Raw genomic sequence first — 19,762 nt, forward strand, 5'->3', positions numbered from 1 at the left:
TTGTTTTAAATTCATTGCTGTATGGCAGTTGGACTCCAACCCAATCCCATACCTTTGAAGAAAAATTTTACAACAACTATAATTTTATGCATAATATCATGAAAATTAGGTTTAGTTATACAAACTATCATCTATCCAATTATTATTTACTTTGGATTTTTTTTTTTTTTTTTAAAAGCAAACACCATTGCTAGTATACAAATACTTGAGTATGAAAACGATTTTCTTTTTACTATATAAGAATGCGACGTTTTTCTTTACATCTCTATTAGAATTATTTGTCAAAAAATGAGTTTTAATTTAAGTTAATGACCTACAATAGTTAAACAAAAATAATACCTTCCTTAATATTTTCTACATGCTTCTTCCCTAATGTTGGACGATCAAGATTTTTCTCCTGTTCAAATGTTCGATATATGAAGATAATCTTGTGCAAATATGAATGAGTTGACAGACTTAATATATAAAAAAACGTAAATGTGTTTGACATATTATTTCATTGATTTTATGTCAATTTCTTTCACTCCTAAATTTTCATGTTGTTTAAATAAAGAGATGTAAATCTTATAATACATTCTTCCTTTTCAAGAGTTACTTGTATAACAAAAGCAACAAACATCTTGTTCATGATAACAATAAAAACCACATGTAAATTATGTCAGCACAAATTACCGGAGATCAATTGCACAACAATGAAAATGGAGTTAAGACCAGCAGAAATTTGCTTACAGTTTCAGGCTTCAGACAGGGATTTCATGGGCAACATGGTTTCCAGCATCAAAATACAAACTTTAACATCATGTTGATGATCCAAAAAGCTGATATTTCCACTAATTCAACATCAGAAGAAAACCCGGGTAATGGAACCGATGAAGATATGAAGCATGAACTGTAACTTTGTCAATTTAAGGTGTCACTTTATCCGAAGAATGACGACAGGGTGCAGTCCTAGAGTGTGCAACTGTTACCTGATCTCCGAGTTTCCGTCCATCAAGCACCTTCGATGAATAAAAACCACTTTTCTTCGAATTCTCGGCCCAATCCTTTCCAGAACTCCCCTTCAGTGATAGTTGCCTCTTGAGCCGATTCCGATTAAGTAAAAGCATATTAGCTCTTTTAGGTGTTTGTAAAGCCCTCTCCACACAATCTCCAACTTGGCCACAAGTCCAAACTTTCGAGGAGGGTCCTTCCTCCCCTAATGGCTTCAATCGAGGGACCCCATTCTTTAACCTGCAAGCAGCCCACTGCTCCCAAACATTCTCCTCTGATTTCTCACATAGTGGGCAAGGAGGGTCGTGTTTTTGAGTTTTCGATGTGGTCCGCTCCAAGCATTCCGCATGAAAAACATGCCAGCATGACAGTACACTAACAACAGGCATGTCCCCATTTCGAACAATTCGGCGAGAACCCCACGGTGACCTCTGTGAGAGGAACCTCTCACAAAGGCAACACTTGGCTCCTTCATAAATGTTGCTATATGAAAGACTAGAGCATTCAGCCTCCAATGTTTCAGAAACATCAGCAAGCTCAATGCTGCTAGCACTGCTCCATTGACCAGTTCCTCTCCTGGAGGAGCCACCAAACTCAAACTCCCCGGGGGAATGGAGCTCAGTAAATGCTTGAATCGACTTAAAATCAGAGGGAGGACTGCTTTTCGAGTAAGTAGCTGGGGTAGAACCAGTGGCTTCTTCACCTTCACCGGTGCAGTCTGTGAACGGAACTGGATGAACTGGCTTTGACATAAAAGAATAGCGACTAGAGAAACTACGACGGGAGGGAACATGAGCTTTCAGTGTGTTCTCATATTCACTGCCATCTGAACGAGAGGATGTGGAACCTATGCTTTGTGAGAATCCTGAAGTTACCTATACAAGCAAATAAGAGTAAGAGGCCACATAGGGAGAAATCAGGAGCTTTTTTAATCTAACAAGGAATACCTCTGGCAAACGGGAGAAGCTTAGAGGACCAGATGCTTGCTCTGGCAGAAAATAACAAATGTTAGTCAAAGAATTATTTAAAGAATAACAAAACAAACAACATTTTTTATGGGCTCCCAAGTAGATATATTGATGTCTTATGCTAATAATACATAGAATGGTTCTATGTAAATAATTAAAGGATGTTCAATCAATGTTTACCAATTATGAAAGAAGTTCAAGTGTGGGAATGAGGTCGGTTTTCACTAGCCCATACCCAGTTGGATTGGCAAACAATAAAGACATATGTTAGGTAGATAATGTGATTCTCAACTTCCAGCCATGACAATTTCCAGATTTTTATGTCATGAACTTAACCTGCACTCAACCAACCATCAAAATACAAGGATAGCATGGAATAACTTTTAGTCTGTTTTAATTAACTTCAAGCTCAACTCTATTCACATCAGAGGTGGGCGTAGAGGTGGGCATATACCTGCAACCATATTATAAAGGGAGTGTCTGGATGTTCAGCAAGACTAACAGTGAAACACCCTCCAAACAATAAATATAGCGAGAATATGAGTAACAAAATGCATCTTTTGATGAGAAGCAGCCAAAGGGTAAAAGCCAGAAGTAGATTTTATGAACCCAGTGAATAGAACCTACTCATGTGGCCTGGGAATGGGATGGTATTTGTGATATAAAAAACTAATTGAACAGATATTTAGCAAGGAAATCAGTGGCAAAACTCATAAGGGCATTCTTAAAGTTAGACCAAGGCAAGAATATGAGGAGTCGAGTCTGTGAATAAAGGGTAAAAGCTATAATGGAAAAACAAAAGACAAGTTGGGTGTTCCAAACACACACCTTATTTTATCAGTGTTATGTATCCATTAGCAGGCAGATAAAAGTATGCAATCCTGATGAGCTACAATAGACATTTCGTAGAGATGGACCTTAAGCTATCAACCATGAGACCATGATGAGCTTTAACAAACTAAGACAAATAAATAAATGACTTTTTTGTTTATCTTATCTGTGATTTTTTTTTTAAACCTAACTGCCACCAGATTTCCGCTGTTTGCACAGAAAACACACCGCACAACTGATACTTCTCTTTTGGTATACTGGTCATCTATCTATCCAAAGAGCTCAAAGATTTTAGTGCAACTAAATTATGGAAACTATTCTAAGACAAATTAAGAAGCCCATAAATGCAAAATTATAGAATAAGGCCACAATAATGAAGCTTCAAGCATCGATATCTAATGACCTGTGACAACGGCAACTAAACCATTTACCAAAAGTAGAGTTCAGAACACTCAGCACGACAATCTTGCCAAAAGCTTGCCCAAAGGAAGGTGTATTACACTATAGCACATTTCATCAACATAAATCTCATTCACATCCAAGCCTTATTGGTTTGGATTTAGTAATTTTAGTCTATAGCAGGTATTGAATTTTATTTATTGTTTTGTTTGAAATCCTCGATGTTTTCTCACGTAAAACACTCAACAAAGTTTTTGCAGCACCCTATCGTATTCACTCCACTAGAAAAATCACATCCATCAGGATGAGATATAAAATCTGTCTCATATTATTCAGAATGAGGCAATAATAGAAGCTAACAAGTAACAAATAATACAAGAACAAAAACATAATTATAAGTATAGACTTGGACAAACCACTAAATAGTTTATCACAAAATATGATGCTGCTTTAAATCAATGCTAAAATGTCAAACTTCTTAGGGGAAAAATATAGTGTTCATGTTAAACATATAAAACATCCCCACTGGAAGAGGTCCACTCCTTTACAGGCCTTTCAGTACCTCGACCCGCTCAGTGGGCAATATCCAACCAGACAAAAACATATACAATTAGATGGGAAAGCAGAGAAATCTGATGACAAGAAGTCATTGAGTTGAAGAATCAATCACCATGCAAAAGAAAAGTCCCTTGCATAACATGCAGCAGATAATGCAATTAAAATTTTGCTTTATCGCTTGAGATGCATTTCTATTTTCTACAAAACCCTAAAGCTTCCCTTCCTTATATTGTCTGGGCACCGCTAATCATGCTGGACATATGCCAGAATGGTTCCATTTCAAATGTTCATATTTTACAAAGTTACATTAATATATTTTGTTTTATAAGCAGCACAAATAATTACTACTACTCCCCTTAAGCATTACATCCATCTAAACCAAACCGCATGACAAACTTACCACCTTAAAGAATTAAAGAGGGGCATTCAATGAATGCATAAAAAAATTAGCTTATATTTTTAAACATCCGCAATGGAACAAGTGGTTGTAGGTATTTCACAGTGGGGACGGCGACAAAAAAATCATCAATTATCAACCATTGCCCACTTGGTACACCTTGAGAAACTCCCAAAAACTACTCAAAAACTGAAACCTTAAGTTGAAATAAATCTAAGAAAAAAAAAAAAAAATCAAAGAGTTGTGGCATACCTCTAGTATCATCGTCAAGGTTAACACCTATGGCCGAGGACGGAGTCAAATGGTGGTAAAAGAAAAACTATCCGAGGGGCTGCCGACATAGGAACCAACACCATCGGACGGGGAATACCTGTGGCTGTGTCCAAATTCCCCTCTTTCACCTCTCAACCAGTTCCTGCTCTCTTTACTATTCGAAGAATCACCATGCGACCCCAAAGACCGACATTCAGAGCGAAACCGGAGGTCCCATCTCCGCGAAAGCGGAGGGGAGAAGCTGGAGTTGTTCTGCCAGAAGGGCTCACTCCGGGCCATGGACCAGTCTCCACTGCCAGTGCTCGACCCATGCGGCCTGGCAGCCACGCAACACAGCGACCCCGTCTTTGCTACTCCTTTGCAAACCCTATGCAAGCAAATACACCCCAATCTACCAATGACCAAGCAAAATCTCCATATAAACAGCTAAAGGACATCGAAAGAGAGAAGAGGGAGGCATTTGCGCGGTGCCAGCGAACTGGGTCGCAGTGGAATCCGTGGAGGAGAATGGAAAAAGAAACAAAACCCTAGCGTCTATGGCACAGTGTGGGACTCTGAAAGAGAGAGAGAGGAAGTGGGTGGTTAGTTAAAGGGAAAGGAAGGGGTCTCTTTTATTAAGATGGTGTTGGTGAAGACTGAAGCGGAACAAAACGTTTTTAGTTTGCCACTGAAATGCTTGAAAATTTCAACGCTGACCACTGAGTCAACGGATGGTCAAACCTAAAGTTTCGTTTTTTTAGTTTAGTCCCGTTAATCTTTTTAATTGCCTGCATATACTGAAAAATATAAATAAAAATGATACCTTTTATTTTGAAGAAGGTATATTAATCCCCATTCATTTAAAGTTTTTCTTTTTTTATTTGGTGCATATGTTTATGTTTTTTAAGAATAATTAGATTTTACATAATTGCATGTAAGTTTTTAGGTAACTTCTTTTAGGTGAGGAAAAAACTTTAAAAAGAAGAAAATTATTAATAAATAAGGAAAAAGAATCTTGGATTTTTCATTTGTTAAACCTAACATTGAGGCGTTAGGATCATTTCATATATTGGTCTAGGAAGGATTCATGGTTAACTATGTTTAACCATATGTTTTTTTTTTTGATAAAATGTTTAACCATATGTTACAGAAGAAGTTTTGCAATAATAATGCAGGTTATAGAAAATTATATATAATTATAAAAACAAAATTAGAGATGGAAAAAAAAACCCATAAATATAGATGATGACATGATGCCCACCTTTGAGTTTGAGAGTTTTGGTTGTTAAATATTCATGGTGTGGTCCTGAGAATACAGCAGACTATGTCTCATGTACCACAGCGAATCAAACAATGCTTCAACCTTCAGGTTGTAGTACGGCCCTGACCATTGAATGATAAAAAAATAAATATAAATAAATGAGACAATGGAATCCACATCAATGGCAACTGAGCTAGTTAGTAAACATGTCTGCTTGTTTTGAATCCTCCCCCAACAACCAAAGACCACCAACATATATTACATTCTGATAAAAAAAAAACAAATGAAATATATTTGGACCACCAGAGCAACTTTTAGGCAAATGATAAAAAAAATTGAGGCATGAGAAGCTTGGGAGGTTTTACTGATAATAAACATGGGGCTGGCTGGATGATGAACCACTTGGACCTGAGTCACCGGGGTGCATGCCATACAGTGATATCAGACGAGACGCATGGAGTGATGCAGCTGATGCAGAAGAGTAAGCTCCGGTAGCGGGGTAAGCGGGGCCAGAGTGCGGCATCAAAGATTGGCCTGGATATGTGCTTGAAGATGCCGGAATGATCAGTCTGCTTGGATCATAATCTGGCATTTGCACAGCATCAAAAACTGGTGCAGCTGGAGCACTGGGCTGCCATCCGGTAAAAGCAGGTGGAGCCGCAACGACCCTAGTCTCTGGAATTGTGTAGTCTCTGCTTTTATCACTGTTAACCTGAAAGGAGTAACACTTGCTAGTATATATCATACAAAATGGCGAACTTCACATTGGCATGAGCATCAACTATTCTTTTATTATGACTCTAGTCTATGACATTTTTCGATTATTCCTTCATTGTAACACAGAAACCAATATCTGTACCATGATAGTGAGATTGGTGTGCCGAGAGTATGACAAATGAAGCTTGCAATAGCCACCATCATAGATGCAATGCCCCTCCAGGTACAGTTTAGCCGTTGCAGCAGTTATCACATCTGAAAGAACATGGACCACAACCAAATTTCTGTAATAAGGACCAAAGAATGGCAGGAAAATAACTCTGTTCTGTCCAAATGAGCGGGGGAAAGTAACAGAATGAGAGAGGCGTTTAATAATGTGAACAAGTAACTTGTGAAGCAGAAACCATACATGTAAACACAAAACAGAATAATAAAATTCAAAGGACTGCTCATGATAATGATGTATACAAGTAAAAATAGGGAAACTTAAATCAGCATGAACCTGCGTACTTACCCGGATACTGAACCAAAGCATGCATTCCATTGTTGTTCTCAAACATGACAATCTTCTGGACCGTACCATATGCCGAGAAAACCTGGAAAGGAAATGTTAAGTATCTGTTCACCCCTGAATTGGTAAATAAGAACGAACCAGATAGCTTACAGTGTGAATAACATCAATTGTCACTGCATATTCCATATTTTTAATAAATGCAAGAAGCACATTACTCTCTGGCACCCTTTTGTTTCCATAGGGACCTACAGCAGACTGAAGATAACAGTTTGTCAGAATCTATTCAAAATCACCATTAGATGTGGCCAATATAATAATTTAGAACACCAACCTGTGAGGTTCCCTCAATTACAGAATGGCCCTTCAGGGGAAGATAAGGGTTTGTATAGTCCCTGTAAGAATTTATCATGTATCACAATTTTCCAGACCAAATGAAGCTAAAACAATATACTTCACACGTGAAAACTAAAGATCAACGGTGCCAAATTGCAATAAAGATTACAGTAAGCAATAGAAAATAGCAACACACATAAAACCAGAAATGAACAAGACCTGCGAAACTGAAGGGGATGATCTAGAATGAAAGTATTTATTTATTTATTTATTTCTCTTTAAAAAAAACTATGCACACTACATTCATCAATCTTCTGAAAGGCAAACATCTAAATCCCATAAATACCCTGGGTTAGAATGTTCTCAGATGTCAATATCCAGTGCAAGAAATACTTTGAGGGTGCACATTATATGATGATTACATGGAAATGCTCTGAGGTTGTAATTACCTGCTACGGCTTGATTGGAATTTGATGTTCAAATTAGTGTGTGCCGAATATGATATGCGCAAGTGACACGATGTAACATGCTGTGGGAGCAAGTACCTAGAAAAAACATTTTTTATCAATCTAATCCAAGAAAAGAAATTAAAAGCTATCCCTAATTCCTGAACAAATGGAACAACCTTGGAATACATCTTCCATTCAAGGCAGTCTTCACTTCAGAGGCAATATCTGAATTGCTGAACTGGATTAATGCCTATAAAAATAAAGTAGAGATTAATAAATGAAGACTCGAAAACTGCAGGCATAAGCAAATTTTAGAAAAATGTGAGCTACCTGAAAACAAGCACCTTTTTCAAATGTAGCAATTTTATGGACATATCCATAAGCTGAGAACACCTAACAAATAAAAAATCACATCACTAACCTAAGTAAAGGAAAAGGAGGGAAAAAAATAAACAAGGCTTTTAATACGCTGATCCTAAAAAGAAGTACAAATTAATTTCATAGAGTGAGGAAGAGCACCTGTAGGTTACAGCAAAACTCCAGTTCCATCACACATAGTGCAACACAAACATAAAATGCATATAACGCATTGGATCTATGAACTCACTGACTCAACAAGCAAATACAATGTGGGGAAAAAAATGCTTAATCAATCGTCTTAAGGAGCAAAGATGGTAAGATGGCAGAGCTAAATAGAAAAGAATCTTCCTAAACACAAGAAGAGGCAATATAGGAAAGAAAGCACAGCAGATTTTCAAATCTCACATGCATAAAAGGAAACTTGACTATAAAAAGGAAAGAGAGCTATCAAAATCCTAAGGATGAGAAGTTGAACCTCAATACAGCTTCAATAGGAGGATCGATTGTGCCCTCACAACTTACATTAGGCGTGATGGTCAGGAGCAATTAGTCAATACCATCATTCAAGATCAAGTCCAATGGGTTCAAATGGAAAAAAATCAAAAAGAAAGAGAACAAAGTACACGTTGTATATCTTCCAATGCAGAACGCTGATAACGAGAATTTTCTCCGTGGAAACATAGGCCTTCTGATCCATGCAGAATATGTTACAACAACTATCTGTCAAGAATAAGCAGCTCAATCCGTGGAAATAGAATAAAACCAGATAACTTCAATAGATTTTTTTCCTGGCATCATCACCACTCATAACAATTCAATTGCACAGAAGCTTATTGAAATATAAAAATTCGACAAATTGACTTCAAAAAGAAAAAAATACCTCTTCAGATAGGACTTACCGCATGAATAACTTCTATGCTGACATCAGAACGTTGAACACCCTCCAAAGTGACAATGAGGACATTCCCAGCAATGCCACCAGCACTCTTATTATAATTACCGATTTCCTGCCAATTTGAATATTGAATGTAAACAGTTTGGCCACGAACATTCGCGGGCTCAGATGAGGATGCATAATATGACACCATTGAAATAGCCTGATTTAGCTCAGCCTAGAAGAGCAAATTTCAAACATTAGCAAAGATGAGTAAAACAGCAAATCACTTACTAACTCATCAAAGTAGACATGGCTAAGCATGCAGAACCTTTGCTTAGTAATCACATATCAAGATTTGAGCAATCAACATAACAAAAGGAAATCGAAACAGCCCAGTACTGTGTATAATTTTTTATCATAACATGCAAAAGAAAAAAATAAACAAAAATCATAGAACATTAAAACTTCACCAAGTTCACTAACTTTCACTACAAAAGCAATACCGACTATGACAAATAGACACCTTCATGCCACATTTGTAACTAATTTAGCACAATGAGTTCATTTGGTAAATTGCTCAAGGACAGCAGCAAGAGACCACATTGGTAATAAGACACAAGCCCAACAGATCAAATTTGCAAGGAGCCATTCATCAACATCTCTAATCAACATTTGCCATGAATTCATTACCATGTATGCATAACCTATTTGAACTGGAACTTACGTGAACAAAAAAGGAAAGCTAGATTTTTCTTTTCGTGTATTCCATCATATTTAACAGTGAGTTCCATTGCCAAATTGCTCCAGAAAGTGGCCATAGCCGAAATCCAATAGCAGATCAAATTTGAAACCATCCTTTCCTCAATGCCATCAATTTTCATTTCTTATCTACTTTCTTTGCTTCTCTAGAGAACACTAATTGAATTAATCACCATGAATTCATGACATCTCCAAAACAACAAAACAAGAGGATGAAAAGGAAAGCTTAATTACTCTTTTGTCGTATCCTGCCATGTCAAACAATGAGTTCATACCAAATTGCTCAAGACATTAAAATGCCTCCTATTTAATTCTACTTAATCTTTTTCTAGAAGGCAGGCATAAAAAATTAATAAGTAAATTTATAACTCATTGCAAACAGCAAACAAGAAAACAAAATGGAAAGCTTAAATAAGCTTTTGTCGCATTCGATCATGTCAGTATCAGCAAATCTGTACTTCGATTGTCTACCCTTACAATCTTTTCTCTCTTAGCCCACAAAAGAAAAAAACCTCTTCAAACATGATGGATTCCCATTTTTCCCCTTATTATTATTTTTGCAGTTGAAAATCACATGAGTATCAATGTAGACAAAAAGGAAAGCTAGTATAAGCTTTTTTGTCGCATTCGATCACGTCAATATCAGCATATCATTAGTTTGATTGCCTCGCCCTTATATAATATTTTTCTTTCTTAGCCCACAAAGAAAAAAACCTCTTCGAACATGATGGATTCAGCCTTTTTCCCCTCTTTTTGAAATTTTTTTGCCATTGAAAATCACTTGAGTATCGATGTTTAGCTTCGATCTAACTAAATTCCTGTGCTCTCAATCGATCAAATCAATGAAAAAATTTCAAACTTTATTTTCTCAAAAAACAATAACCAAAAGCAATCAGCTAGCACAAATTAATACTCCCTAGATCAGGTCAAGGTCATATGCAAGCCATAGCATAAAAAGAAGATTGACAAGAAATGCAAGTACGAGCGTGAGAGATAGGGAAAGAAACCCACAAATTCAACGAAGGCCTGGTTACGGTTGGCGCCGAAGTTGCACTTGATGTAGACGATTTCACCGAATGGCCTGCAAAGCTCAACAAGCTCCTCCTCCCTGCACAACCATGGAAGGTTCCGCAGATGCAGCACCTTCGAAGCCATCAGGTTGTTCCTGAACAGCCGCTGCTCCGCCACCCCAGTTGACATCTCCGAGATCTGCATCAACGCCAACCGATTCAAACTCTAACCACTGGAAGGGCCGATTGATTTGCCACAGAGAAATGCGGCTCTCTGATGGATCGAATTCTAGGGTTAGGGTTGGGATTCTCCGGGAGAGAGGCTTGCTTTGTCGCGCACGGAAGAACGAAGCCCGCAATGCGAGAGAAACTTTGTCCTATCAAGCCGCGCATTTATATACGATTTGCCGAAAAAAGCCAAATGAAAGAACGCACGTGCAAGTCAGGTGCTGTGAATCTGTGATAAAAAAGGAAACATAATAATTATAACAATTTTTTAATTCCTTTTATTATTGTCTGGTTTTATTTGAACCTCTAGTCTTACTTCATAGTTGTTAGAATATTAATTATTTTTAAATTACTAAATTAATTTTTAAAAAGTGATAGATTGTCGGATGAATTAAAATTAAGGTTTGGAATCCGGAATCTGGAAGATTCGTGTTGGGTTTGGTCAGAATCTCAGATAACATGACTTTTGGATTAAATTTTTTAATATTTAAAAAATATATATGTTTTTTAAAGGACACTTTATATTATTCAAATATAAAGTATTTTGTTTGGATTTTTAAAGATGAAATTATTTTTGTTTTTATAATTCAACATTAAAAAAATAGTATATTTTTTCAATATTCAAAATATTAAATGTACAAAAAAATATTTCACATAGAACCAATGAAATTTTTAACTCAAAAAATCTTTTAAATTCCGCAGCTGATAAAAAATAAGAGAGAGAAATGTCTTAAAAGGAAGAAATAGGGTTAATATTTAGAGAAAGAGAGAGGCATGGAGAGCGTGCGAAGGGAAGGGGGATATCAGGTTAGGTTTCGGAGATTATTGGATCAAGATCTAAATTGCTCCCAAGATTGTCTCGTAAAGTAACATGAGGCTCTATGCACATAGTTATTTATTATACATTAAATTATACACTCTCCGGCCCTTTTTACTTAATCATATTTTATATTTTTTTAATCATTTTTACTTGTTGATTTTGAAAATTTATGAAGTATTTTTCATATTTATTTTTTATATTTATTATTTCAACAAATTATATTCACTATATATATAAAAACATATTTTAAATAAAAATAATATTAAAAAATTAATATAAATTTTATAAATTTTATATTACTCACTAAACTTCAACCAATTTTTATTTTTGTTAAAATAAAAAAAATCAGAGGGAGTAATTATAAATTGTCATTCATTGTGCATTTTGCAATTATTTAGTTATTTAATACTACTAACTATCCATCTCTAATGAATAGATATTAAATAAATATTTCTCATTTGTTAAAATTTTATTTACTATCACTTTTGTTATAGAAAAGTAGTAATTTTTTTTTTAAAAAAAAAATGAGAGACTGAGAGATCATCTCATTTTGCAATGGGTTAAAAGATACGGCTTATTTAATTTATCAAGTCAATATGGGTCTTTGTCAAGTTCCTCTTCCAAAGTAAAGAAGACAAACTCTACTTGTGAGTCGAAAAAAATCACTGAGTATATTACTTATTAATCAGTTCCAATTTTAAGTTTTCAGAAATTATTTAATAAATCATCATTCTAATATTATATATATATATATATATATTAATCAGATAAAAATTTAAATAATTTTTAAGATTGTAATTATCTGTAATTTTTTGAGATTGATGGTTATATTCTCACACACATCCTCTTCCGCATCATCGAATAAAATTAGCGTAACTCTTCCATTAGATAACCTTTGAAATCTAATTCTTGATAAACAGAGAGAAAACATAAAAAAAATTATGTTTTGGATTATTTAATTATACTTAATCCCATAATTAATTAACCATAGGCACAAATATAAAAAGGCTTACGTGTCAGGCACTGACAGGCATTGCAACTTCTGATCTTCTCTGACCTGGTGAGCTAATCTTATCAAGAGACAGCGCGCTGCACGAGCGTAACTCGTGAGATATTTTGGTTTCTTTCTAATTGTTTGTGGTCCTTGCGCGCATCCGAAGACTGAGCTCTCTCCCTCCTCCGCCTAGGGTTTTGCGAGGAGTAGGGAACCGATTTGCCGAGGTTTGTGATTTCCTCAACCTCTCGGAGTTCTCCAATTTTGTGAGTAATTGGCTGTTCTTCGGGAATTTTTATTTTTTAATTATTTTTTTAGATATATATATATATATATATAGTTGGATTGATGCTGCTATCAATTATTTAGGTTGGATGGATTTGATCTGTTTTTTTGTTTGGTTGCTTGATTAGGAAGGAGAAGATGTGGGTGTTGGTGTTCTGAATGTTTGATTTCCTTCTATTTGTGCGAGTTTTGGATCTAGGGTTCTGTTTTATGTGTGGTTGAGATTGCTTGGTTGAACATGTTTCGAATAATTTTCGGATTTTTTAGGGTTTTTATTAATGTACCTTGAGAAGCCTTCTGAAGTTTTAATTTTTATTTTGTTAATTTTACAACAACATCATCAAGAACTAGAAGAAGCTGGGAGTCCCAACTATTTAGGGTGAATCCTTTCCTTCCATTCCGCTGTGGCAGCGTACAATCAGTTGTTAAACTTTTGTCATAACAATGGACTTGAATCTTTTATTTTGTTAGGTTTCTTGGAAAAAAAATTCTTCTCCCAATTTTTATATTTTTATTCTCTGCAGGATATTAACTTTTTAATATTTCGACTAATATGTGCTGTGAATTACTTGAAATGACTTCTTTTTGTTTAGCTGTTGATCAGAAAGAAAGAAAACTTGTGTATTGGTGCTCGAAAGACTTGACTATGTTGACTTTAGATCCAGGATTCTTTGTCTATGTGCGGTTCAGTTTGTTTGGTGGAATTAAGCTTCAAGTCCTTTTTTTTATTGGTTGATAAATGGTTACGAGTATCATATATTCTTGCGTGAACTTGTGACTGATTTCTGAATTCCCTTCTGTTGTTGAAAAGAAATCTATCTTCTTGCTAATAATGGGAGGGTGGATTTTGTTGTTGAACCTCATATGGATAGTTTTGACATCAGATGCCAATCTGTGAAAAAAATCCATTGGTAAGCCTGGATATTGATTGTGTCTCATAATTGATTGACTTTGACCATGTAGATCATGTAAATTGGATTTTCGATGACAGAAAACCAAAAAATACCTAAAAGATTTATATAACCTTGTTTCATGACTTGGAACAAACCTGAGGATGACACAATTAGGCAACATGCTAGCAAAGAATTTGGTCATTGTTTTTTCCATGTGATATTTACTTGTCGCATTCTCTGGATGTGCATCCATTATTGATTGAAGGGTTTCTCTAAAAGTGGACTGGTATTAAATTCCTTGTTGTTAATAGTATGTTGTCTTGCGATTTAATTATGTGTTGGTTTTCTGTCCATTCAGATATTAGTCTAGTGTAAAGTCGTCAAACAAATTTTGATAAAATGGCCGGGCAGAGAAACAATTATGGCAAAAGGTACCATTCTCAGCCTGATTATACTGACAACAGCGGGAGCAAGAGAAGAAATCCTGGTGATGAGAGAGATCCCTTTGCTCCTACGTCTGATGACACTGTATACCGATATTTGTGCCCTGGAAAGAAGATAGGGAGTATCATTGGCAGGGGAGGGGAAATTGTGAAACAACTCAGGGCTGATACTCAAGCCAAGATCAGAATTGGCGAATCTACTCCAGGTTGTGATGAACGGGTTATAACAATTTACAGCTCAAGCAGGGAAACTAGTACCTTTGAGGACACTGGCGATGAAATTTGTCCTGCACAAGATGCTCTCTTTAAAGTACATGAGAAGCTTATCGCTGATGAATCCCTGAATGATGAATACATTGACACAGATGCACCTCAAGTCATGGTCCGTCTGCTTGTGCCATCTGATCAGATTGGTTGCATAATTGGGAAAGGTGGGCAAATTATTCAAAGTATTCGCAGTGAAACTGGTGCTCAAGTTCGTATTATGAAAAATGAGCATCTTCCTCCATGTGCCATTAATAATGATGAACTTCTCCAGGTACTGGTGTTCTTCTATTTTTGCTTTCTCTTTTGGGTTTTTTGCTATGAGAAACTGTATTTGCTCAACTATTCTTGTAGTGTCAATTTTTTTTTTCTCGGTTAGGAAAAACGGAAGTGTTTGTTTTCTATTGCCAGTATGGATTTTATTACTCAAACATAGCATTTCTAGAGAACCTTGTGCCTTGTGCTATTCTTTGATGTAATAATATTATGCATCTCTACATTACATGAGCCAGGTGTTAAATTTGTATCTGTTTCTCATTGGCATTATCTGCTCGATCATGTGCATTGAATGTTGCATCTTATTATGGCCTATGATTTTGTATAGATTTCCGGGGAAGCGCCATTAGTGAGGAAGGCTTTGTTTCAAGTTTCAACTCGTCTTCATGATAATCCATCTCGCCTCCCAGCACCTCCTAGCTGGAAATTTGCCCAGCTCATTTCCTTCAGTTGCACAGTATGGGGTTCCAAATACTGGACCACCGGTCATTGGTATGGGTCCAGTGATGGGTCATTATGGAGGTTACAAGGGTGATGTGGCAGGAGATTGGCCTTTTTACTCAGGTCCTCGGGATGAAAGTGCAGCGAGGGAATTTGGGCTGCGCTTGCTCTGCCCTTCTGTGAATATTGGAGCAGTCATTGGCAAAGGTGGTGCCATTATTAAGCAAATCAGGCAGGAATCTGGCGCAACAATTAAAGTGGACAGTTCCTCTGGTGAAGATGACTGCATTATCACAATTTCTGCGAAGGAGGTGTGGCTTTTTTTCCTTGTCCCATTATTGATATTCTATCTTTGTATTTTAAAACAAGGAATAAACATTCATATTTGGTGCCATGGTAGTTCTTTGAGGAGGCCATATCTCCAACTTTAGAAGCTGCATTGCGCTTGCAACCTAGATGCAGTGAGAAAACTGAGAGAGAATCTGGGGAATTTTCATTTACCACACGCCTGCTTGTACCTACATCACGTATTGGCTGTCTGATTGGTAAAGGTGGGTCTATCATCTCTGAGATGAGGAGATCTACACGAGCCAACATCCGTATCCTTTCAAAGGAAAACCTTCCAAAAGTTGCTTCAGAAGATGATGAGATGGTTCAGGTGAATAAGTGTTTCAGTTTTTCGATTCTGATAGTTAAATACTTAAATTTACATAAACATTTATATGTTCTGCATTTGTCTCTGGTAATATTTTTCAGATCAGTGGAGACCTTGAGCTTGCCAAAAATGCTCTTGTGCAAATAACAATGCGGTTGAAAGCCAACTTTTTTGAAAGGGAGGGTGCTTTATCTGCATTTCCACCCTCGGCTCCTTACCATCTCATGGCAAGTGATGATGGGACAAAATATGGGGGTAGGGATAGTAAGGCACATAGTCGTGGGTACTCTTCATATTCTGGTGGATATGGTTCTTCAGGTGACTTACCATCTGAAACTTATGGAGGATATAGTGGTTCCCAGGTAGACTTCTCTTAGGATGCTGTTTTTATTTTTATTTTTTGTGGAAATGAGTTTTTATCTGCATATCTGCACTGTTTCCTTTGTTTTCTATGTTCATTTCCTTAAACCTTGTTATTTTATACTTTTTTGACCTGATATACTAGCTTGAGAATTTTTCTCACTGTGCTCTGTTTTTTCCCCCGCTTTCTAGGGCGGTAGTGGTGGTAATTATGGATCATATGGTGGGTACTCTGGTCGTTCTGGTAGCGCTGGGTAAGGCTTTTCTATCTTTATTGGTTCTTCCCAAATTTGTAGATCCTGCATTGCTTGATTCAAGATAAGTTAAAAACACATTAAGAAACATTTTGCTAACCATCCTGACTTTGTTTTTCTAATTTATTGGAATGTCAGCATGGAAGGTAATTAAACAGATGCTCAATGTATTTTTGCCATGCATTTGTGAAACATAAACTCACGAAATTCTAATTGTTCATTTCAATTAGCCAGGTTGTCATGCACTGTTCCTCTTCTTGCAAACAATAGAAATGTGGGGTCAGTTAGGTCAGTAAAAAGTTACAAACTCTCACATTATGACTGTAATAGAGTCATGAACTTCAAATGTTCAAAAACTTACTACTGAAGACGTCTCTCTCTAGCACCAATTCTTTTTAGAACTATCTGAACTGTTAGTTTGCTTACCGTGCTGGATGTGTTATTTTCTTGTTCGCATGCTTTACATAATATCCAAGCAACCTTTGTGTCCTTCATTAAGAAGTTGTAAATTATCTTGATCCTGATTAATAGCTGTTCTTATCAGGTTGTCTGGCCCAAACCCCGTTTCTCATGGGAAACACCATGGTTATTAGGCTCTCAAATTTTAGGGCCTGCAGGTAGAATATTCCCCTATCTACTCTGACTTGATCCTTTTTAACAACTATGCTATCTTTAACCAAGCCAGCCAACCTATCTCAGTCTTCTAATATGCCTATCTGTTTTTTCTTTTTACCTTTTTCCTGCCCTTCCTATCAAAACAGCTGAGATGTATGAAGCCTGGAGCCACAGCTTGTATGAAGCCTCAAGCCTAAATTCCGAAGACCAGACGCACAGAGTTGAGATCCTCCCACCTTGGAAGCTTTCTTTAGAAGCACCAACACGAATGATTCCCCATCTGATTTATTGTTGCCTTTAGAGTTTATTTGTTTCACCAAGAACCAATTGTTGAAGCCATAGATTATGCTTGGAACCAGTTGTATTAATTTCATAGTTTAAATATTGCCTGTTCGTTTCAATACTCGCACTTTCCTTAATTGTCAAAGCTAAGTAGTTTATTTCACGTTGCAAGTGTCATCCCCCTTAAAGCTATTGGGAAAGATACCCTATGTGGCCAAGAGCTCTTCTTTTGGAAGACATTATATTGTTTGCAGAAGTTTTTTTTCGTTCAACCTGTTCTCTGAAGCAACTGATTGTTAAGCAACACTGGGTTTCTTCTTTATTGTTTTGTTTGGATAATTTGGACATTTCAATGTTGTTGCATTGAGTTTCTGAATTTTAGCGTGTAGTTTATTTATGTGGATCTCATATATCTAAGCAGGCAACTTGCAATATTATGTTGTGCAGGGATTCTGAGGTTGTTTTTGCCATGATCCACACTTCAAAATAAATTTCTTTCATGCTTTGGTAGAACTTTTAAGAATAAGATAACAACTATGTATGTTACTTAGCATGACTTGCCATGTCAGCAATGGTTTCTAAGGGCTGTTTTTAGATGATTATTTTTGCTACCATTATATGACATCACTAATCTTATGGTGATGGGTAAGGATGTTGAAGTAGCTCAATACATGACCATTCTTCTCGTTTCTGGCATTTTAGGTGAGCTGCAACTTCTATTGAATTGGTTTTATATTTACTGCTTAGTACTGATGCATGGCTTGAGATATGTCATTTAACCTCGGTATATGTTTTCAGTACGATCATTTGCAGGCTATTAGCAGCATGTGTGTTTTTTGCTTGAACCCGGTAAGAATTCTATTCATGTGTTTCCATATATGTAGAGAAGGATTTGTCTTCATAGTACTGTTTTGGTATTGTAGTTTTATCTTCACATTTGTCAGGTACATTTGCTGCACTTCATTTGTTTTGCTCTACTACTATAAGTCACTTGATAAAAGCTACAATTGTCTGGTTGTAATTTGCAATCTCAGTTGTTTATTTGAGATGTAGATCAGTTAATGAGAACAGGAAGGCCCGGCGTAATGAAGAAAGAGGTGCTGATTTGGACCTCTTGGTGTGTTCTACATGTTCTACATGCCTCTCTATTTTGAGGTTCAAGGCTCTTTTTTAATCTTGTTACCAGTGATTTTTTTAATATGTAATTATTTAAAAATGGTTTAATTGCCGTACAGGTTTGTGAAATTGTGTACTTTTTGTTTTTTTTTATTTTTTGCAATATTTATAGGTACAATTAAGCTCTCATATTTAGTCAAGTTGGATCATTCTAGTCCTCGGCGTAGATTGCAAAGTGTTCATGTCAAAAAAATATTGCAAGTACTAAAAAGACAAAAAGTACACAATTACAGGGACCTGTACGACAATTAAACCTTTAAAAAATCCAGTTTCCAAATATATGACAATGGGTGTGTATTGTTTTTGGTATGCTGGAGACCGCTTTGCGGATCCATGTTGTGTCCAGCTATGAAATACTTATTTGATGTATGATTGAATTGTTGTCTGTTGCTGTGAGATTATGTAGGTGTGCTTTTTAAGGGAGCAACAAGATTTCTAAGCCAATGAGGGCATGCTCTCTATGGTCATACCCCAGATTTTTTATATAATGTAATAATGTACGCAATTATTATGTGTCACAGTTGTGTTTTTGTGGCTGCTTTTGTGGCATTATTGCTTCTTTAGGTTTTTCTTTGTCATGTTCCTGAACATGTAAAAATTGATGCATCTCTTTCCCGTTTGGGTTTATCATGTTTGATCTGTGTGTTTATGGTGTTCTTGAACAAGGATAATATTTCTGATGTCTTCTCTGGGCTATGATTTTTCTTGTTCCTGAATTGGCAAAGCTAAATTCAGATCGTGTTGTTGACTGAACCTTTTGTTGTATTTTATTGTAAAAACAACTTTATTTTTACCAACAAATTTTTAAAATGAATAATAACCATTATAATTTATTTGGGAATTATCAAACAATTATTCTTGCAAGTTTACGCAAATGAAATGGTAATAAATTTTAGATGGAAAGCTTTTATTTGAAGTGGATCAAATTTTGAAGTAGGTGTTTATTTGAAGTAGATTAAATTTTGGAGTAATAATATCACAATTTTTTTAAAAAAAAATTAACTAATTAAAACATTTGAAAATTTGGTGGGATAAAAGGTGAAATGTAGCAATAAATATAGGTATTCTCTCGAGTCTTGGGACATTTGAATTTTATGTTTT

At 36.1% G+C, this 19,762-nt stretch overlaps 3 protein-coding genes across 4 annotated transcripts; 1 reads left to right on the forward strand and 2 right to left on the reverse strand.

The window, feature by feature from the left end:
• Nucleotides 1-598: 598 nt before the first annotated feature.
• Nucleotides 599-5,013, reverse strand: LOC120261742. The gene is given in 4 exon segments (XM_039269723.1): nt 599-1,865; nt 1,938-1,978; nt 4,396-4,455; nt 4,458-5,013. Coding segments are annotated over 4 exon segments (1,299 nt in total). The 5' UTR covers nt 4,696-5,013; the 3' UTR covers nt 599-905.
• Nucleotides 5,014-5,834: 821 nt separating this feature from the next.
• On the reverse strand, nt 5,835-11,018 carry LOC120260653 (polypyrimidine tract-binding protein homolog 1-like). 2 transcript variants are annotated; one of them, XM_039268185.1, is made up of 11 exons: nt 10,677-11,018; nt 8,929-9,141; nt 8,653-8,749; nt 8,000-8,052; nt 7,846-7,919; nt 7,670-7,765; nt 7,219-7,279; nt 7,038-7,142; nt 6,888-6,969; nt 6,516-6,628; nt 5,835-6,368 (listed from the first exon to the last, which is right to left on the reverse strand). In XM_039268185.1, the coding sequence occupies exons 1-11, from the start codon at nt 10,878-10,880 to the stop codon at nt 6,018-6,020; spliced, it is 1,449 nt and encodes a 482-aa protein (XP_039124119.1). In that variant the 5' UTR covers nt 10,881-11,018; the 3' UTR covers nt 5,835-6,017. The 2 variants fall into 2 exon arrangements, with proteins under 2 accessions (XP_039124119.1, XP_039124120.1); XM_039268186.1 differs by lacking the exon at nt 8,653-8,749 and having other exon boundaries at nt 8,000-8,062.
• Nucleotides 11,019-12,821: 1,803 nt separating this feature from the next.
• On the forward strand, nt 12,822-19,128 carry LOC120260792 (KH domain-containing protein HEN4-like). Its single transcript, XM_039268354.1, is given in 9 exon segments — nt 12,822-12,944; nt 14,254-14,876; nt 15,207-15,281; nt 15,283-15,630; nt 15,720-15,977; nt 16,076-16,336; nt 16,527-16,588; nt 17,133-17,205; nt 17,350-19,128. Coding segments are annotated over 7 exon segments (1,635 nt in total). The 5' UTR covers nt 12,822-12,944; nt 14,254-14,294; the 3' UTR covers nt 17,182-17,205; nt 17,350-19,128.
• The last annotated feature ends 634 nt before the right edge of the window (nt 19,129-19,762 follow it).

This window comes from Dioscorea cayenensis, chromosome 5 (assembly GCF_009730915.1).
Source record: "Dioscorea cayenensis subsp. rotundata cultivar TDr96_F1 chromosome 5, TDr96_F1_v2_PseudoChromosome.rev07_lg8_w22 25.fasta, whole genome shotgun sequence".
Taxonomy (NCBI): Eukaryota; Viridiplantae; Streptophyta; class Magnoliopsida; order Dioscoreales; family Dioscoreaceae; genus Dioscorea; species Dioscorea cayenensis.

What these genes read in the sequence shown, in the direction of transcription:
- LOC120260653 (XM_039268185.1), bottom strand. Translation starts at nt 10,880, where the DNA reads ATGCAGATCTCGGAGATGTCAACTGGGGTGGCGGAGCAGCGGCTGTTC. An exon ending in AAAAAGGTGCTTGTTTTCAG is followed by an intron (nt 7,920 to 7,999) that starts GTAGCTCACATT and finishes TTATTTTTATAG; the next exon opens with GCATTAATCCAGTTCAGCAA. An exon ending in TTCCAATCAAGCCGTAGCAG is followed by an intron (nt 7,280 to 7,669) that starts GTAATTACAACC and finishes AAATTCTTACAG; the next exon opens with GGACTATACAAACCCTTATC.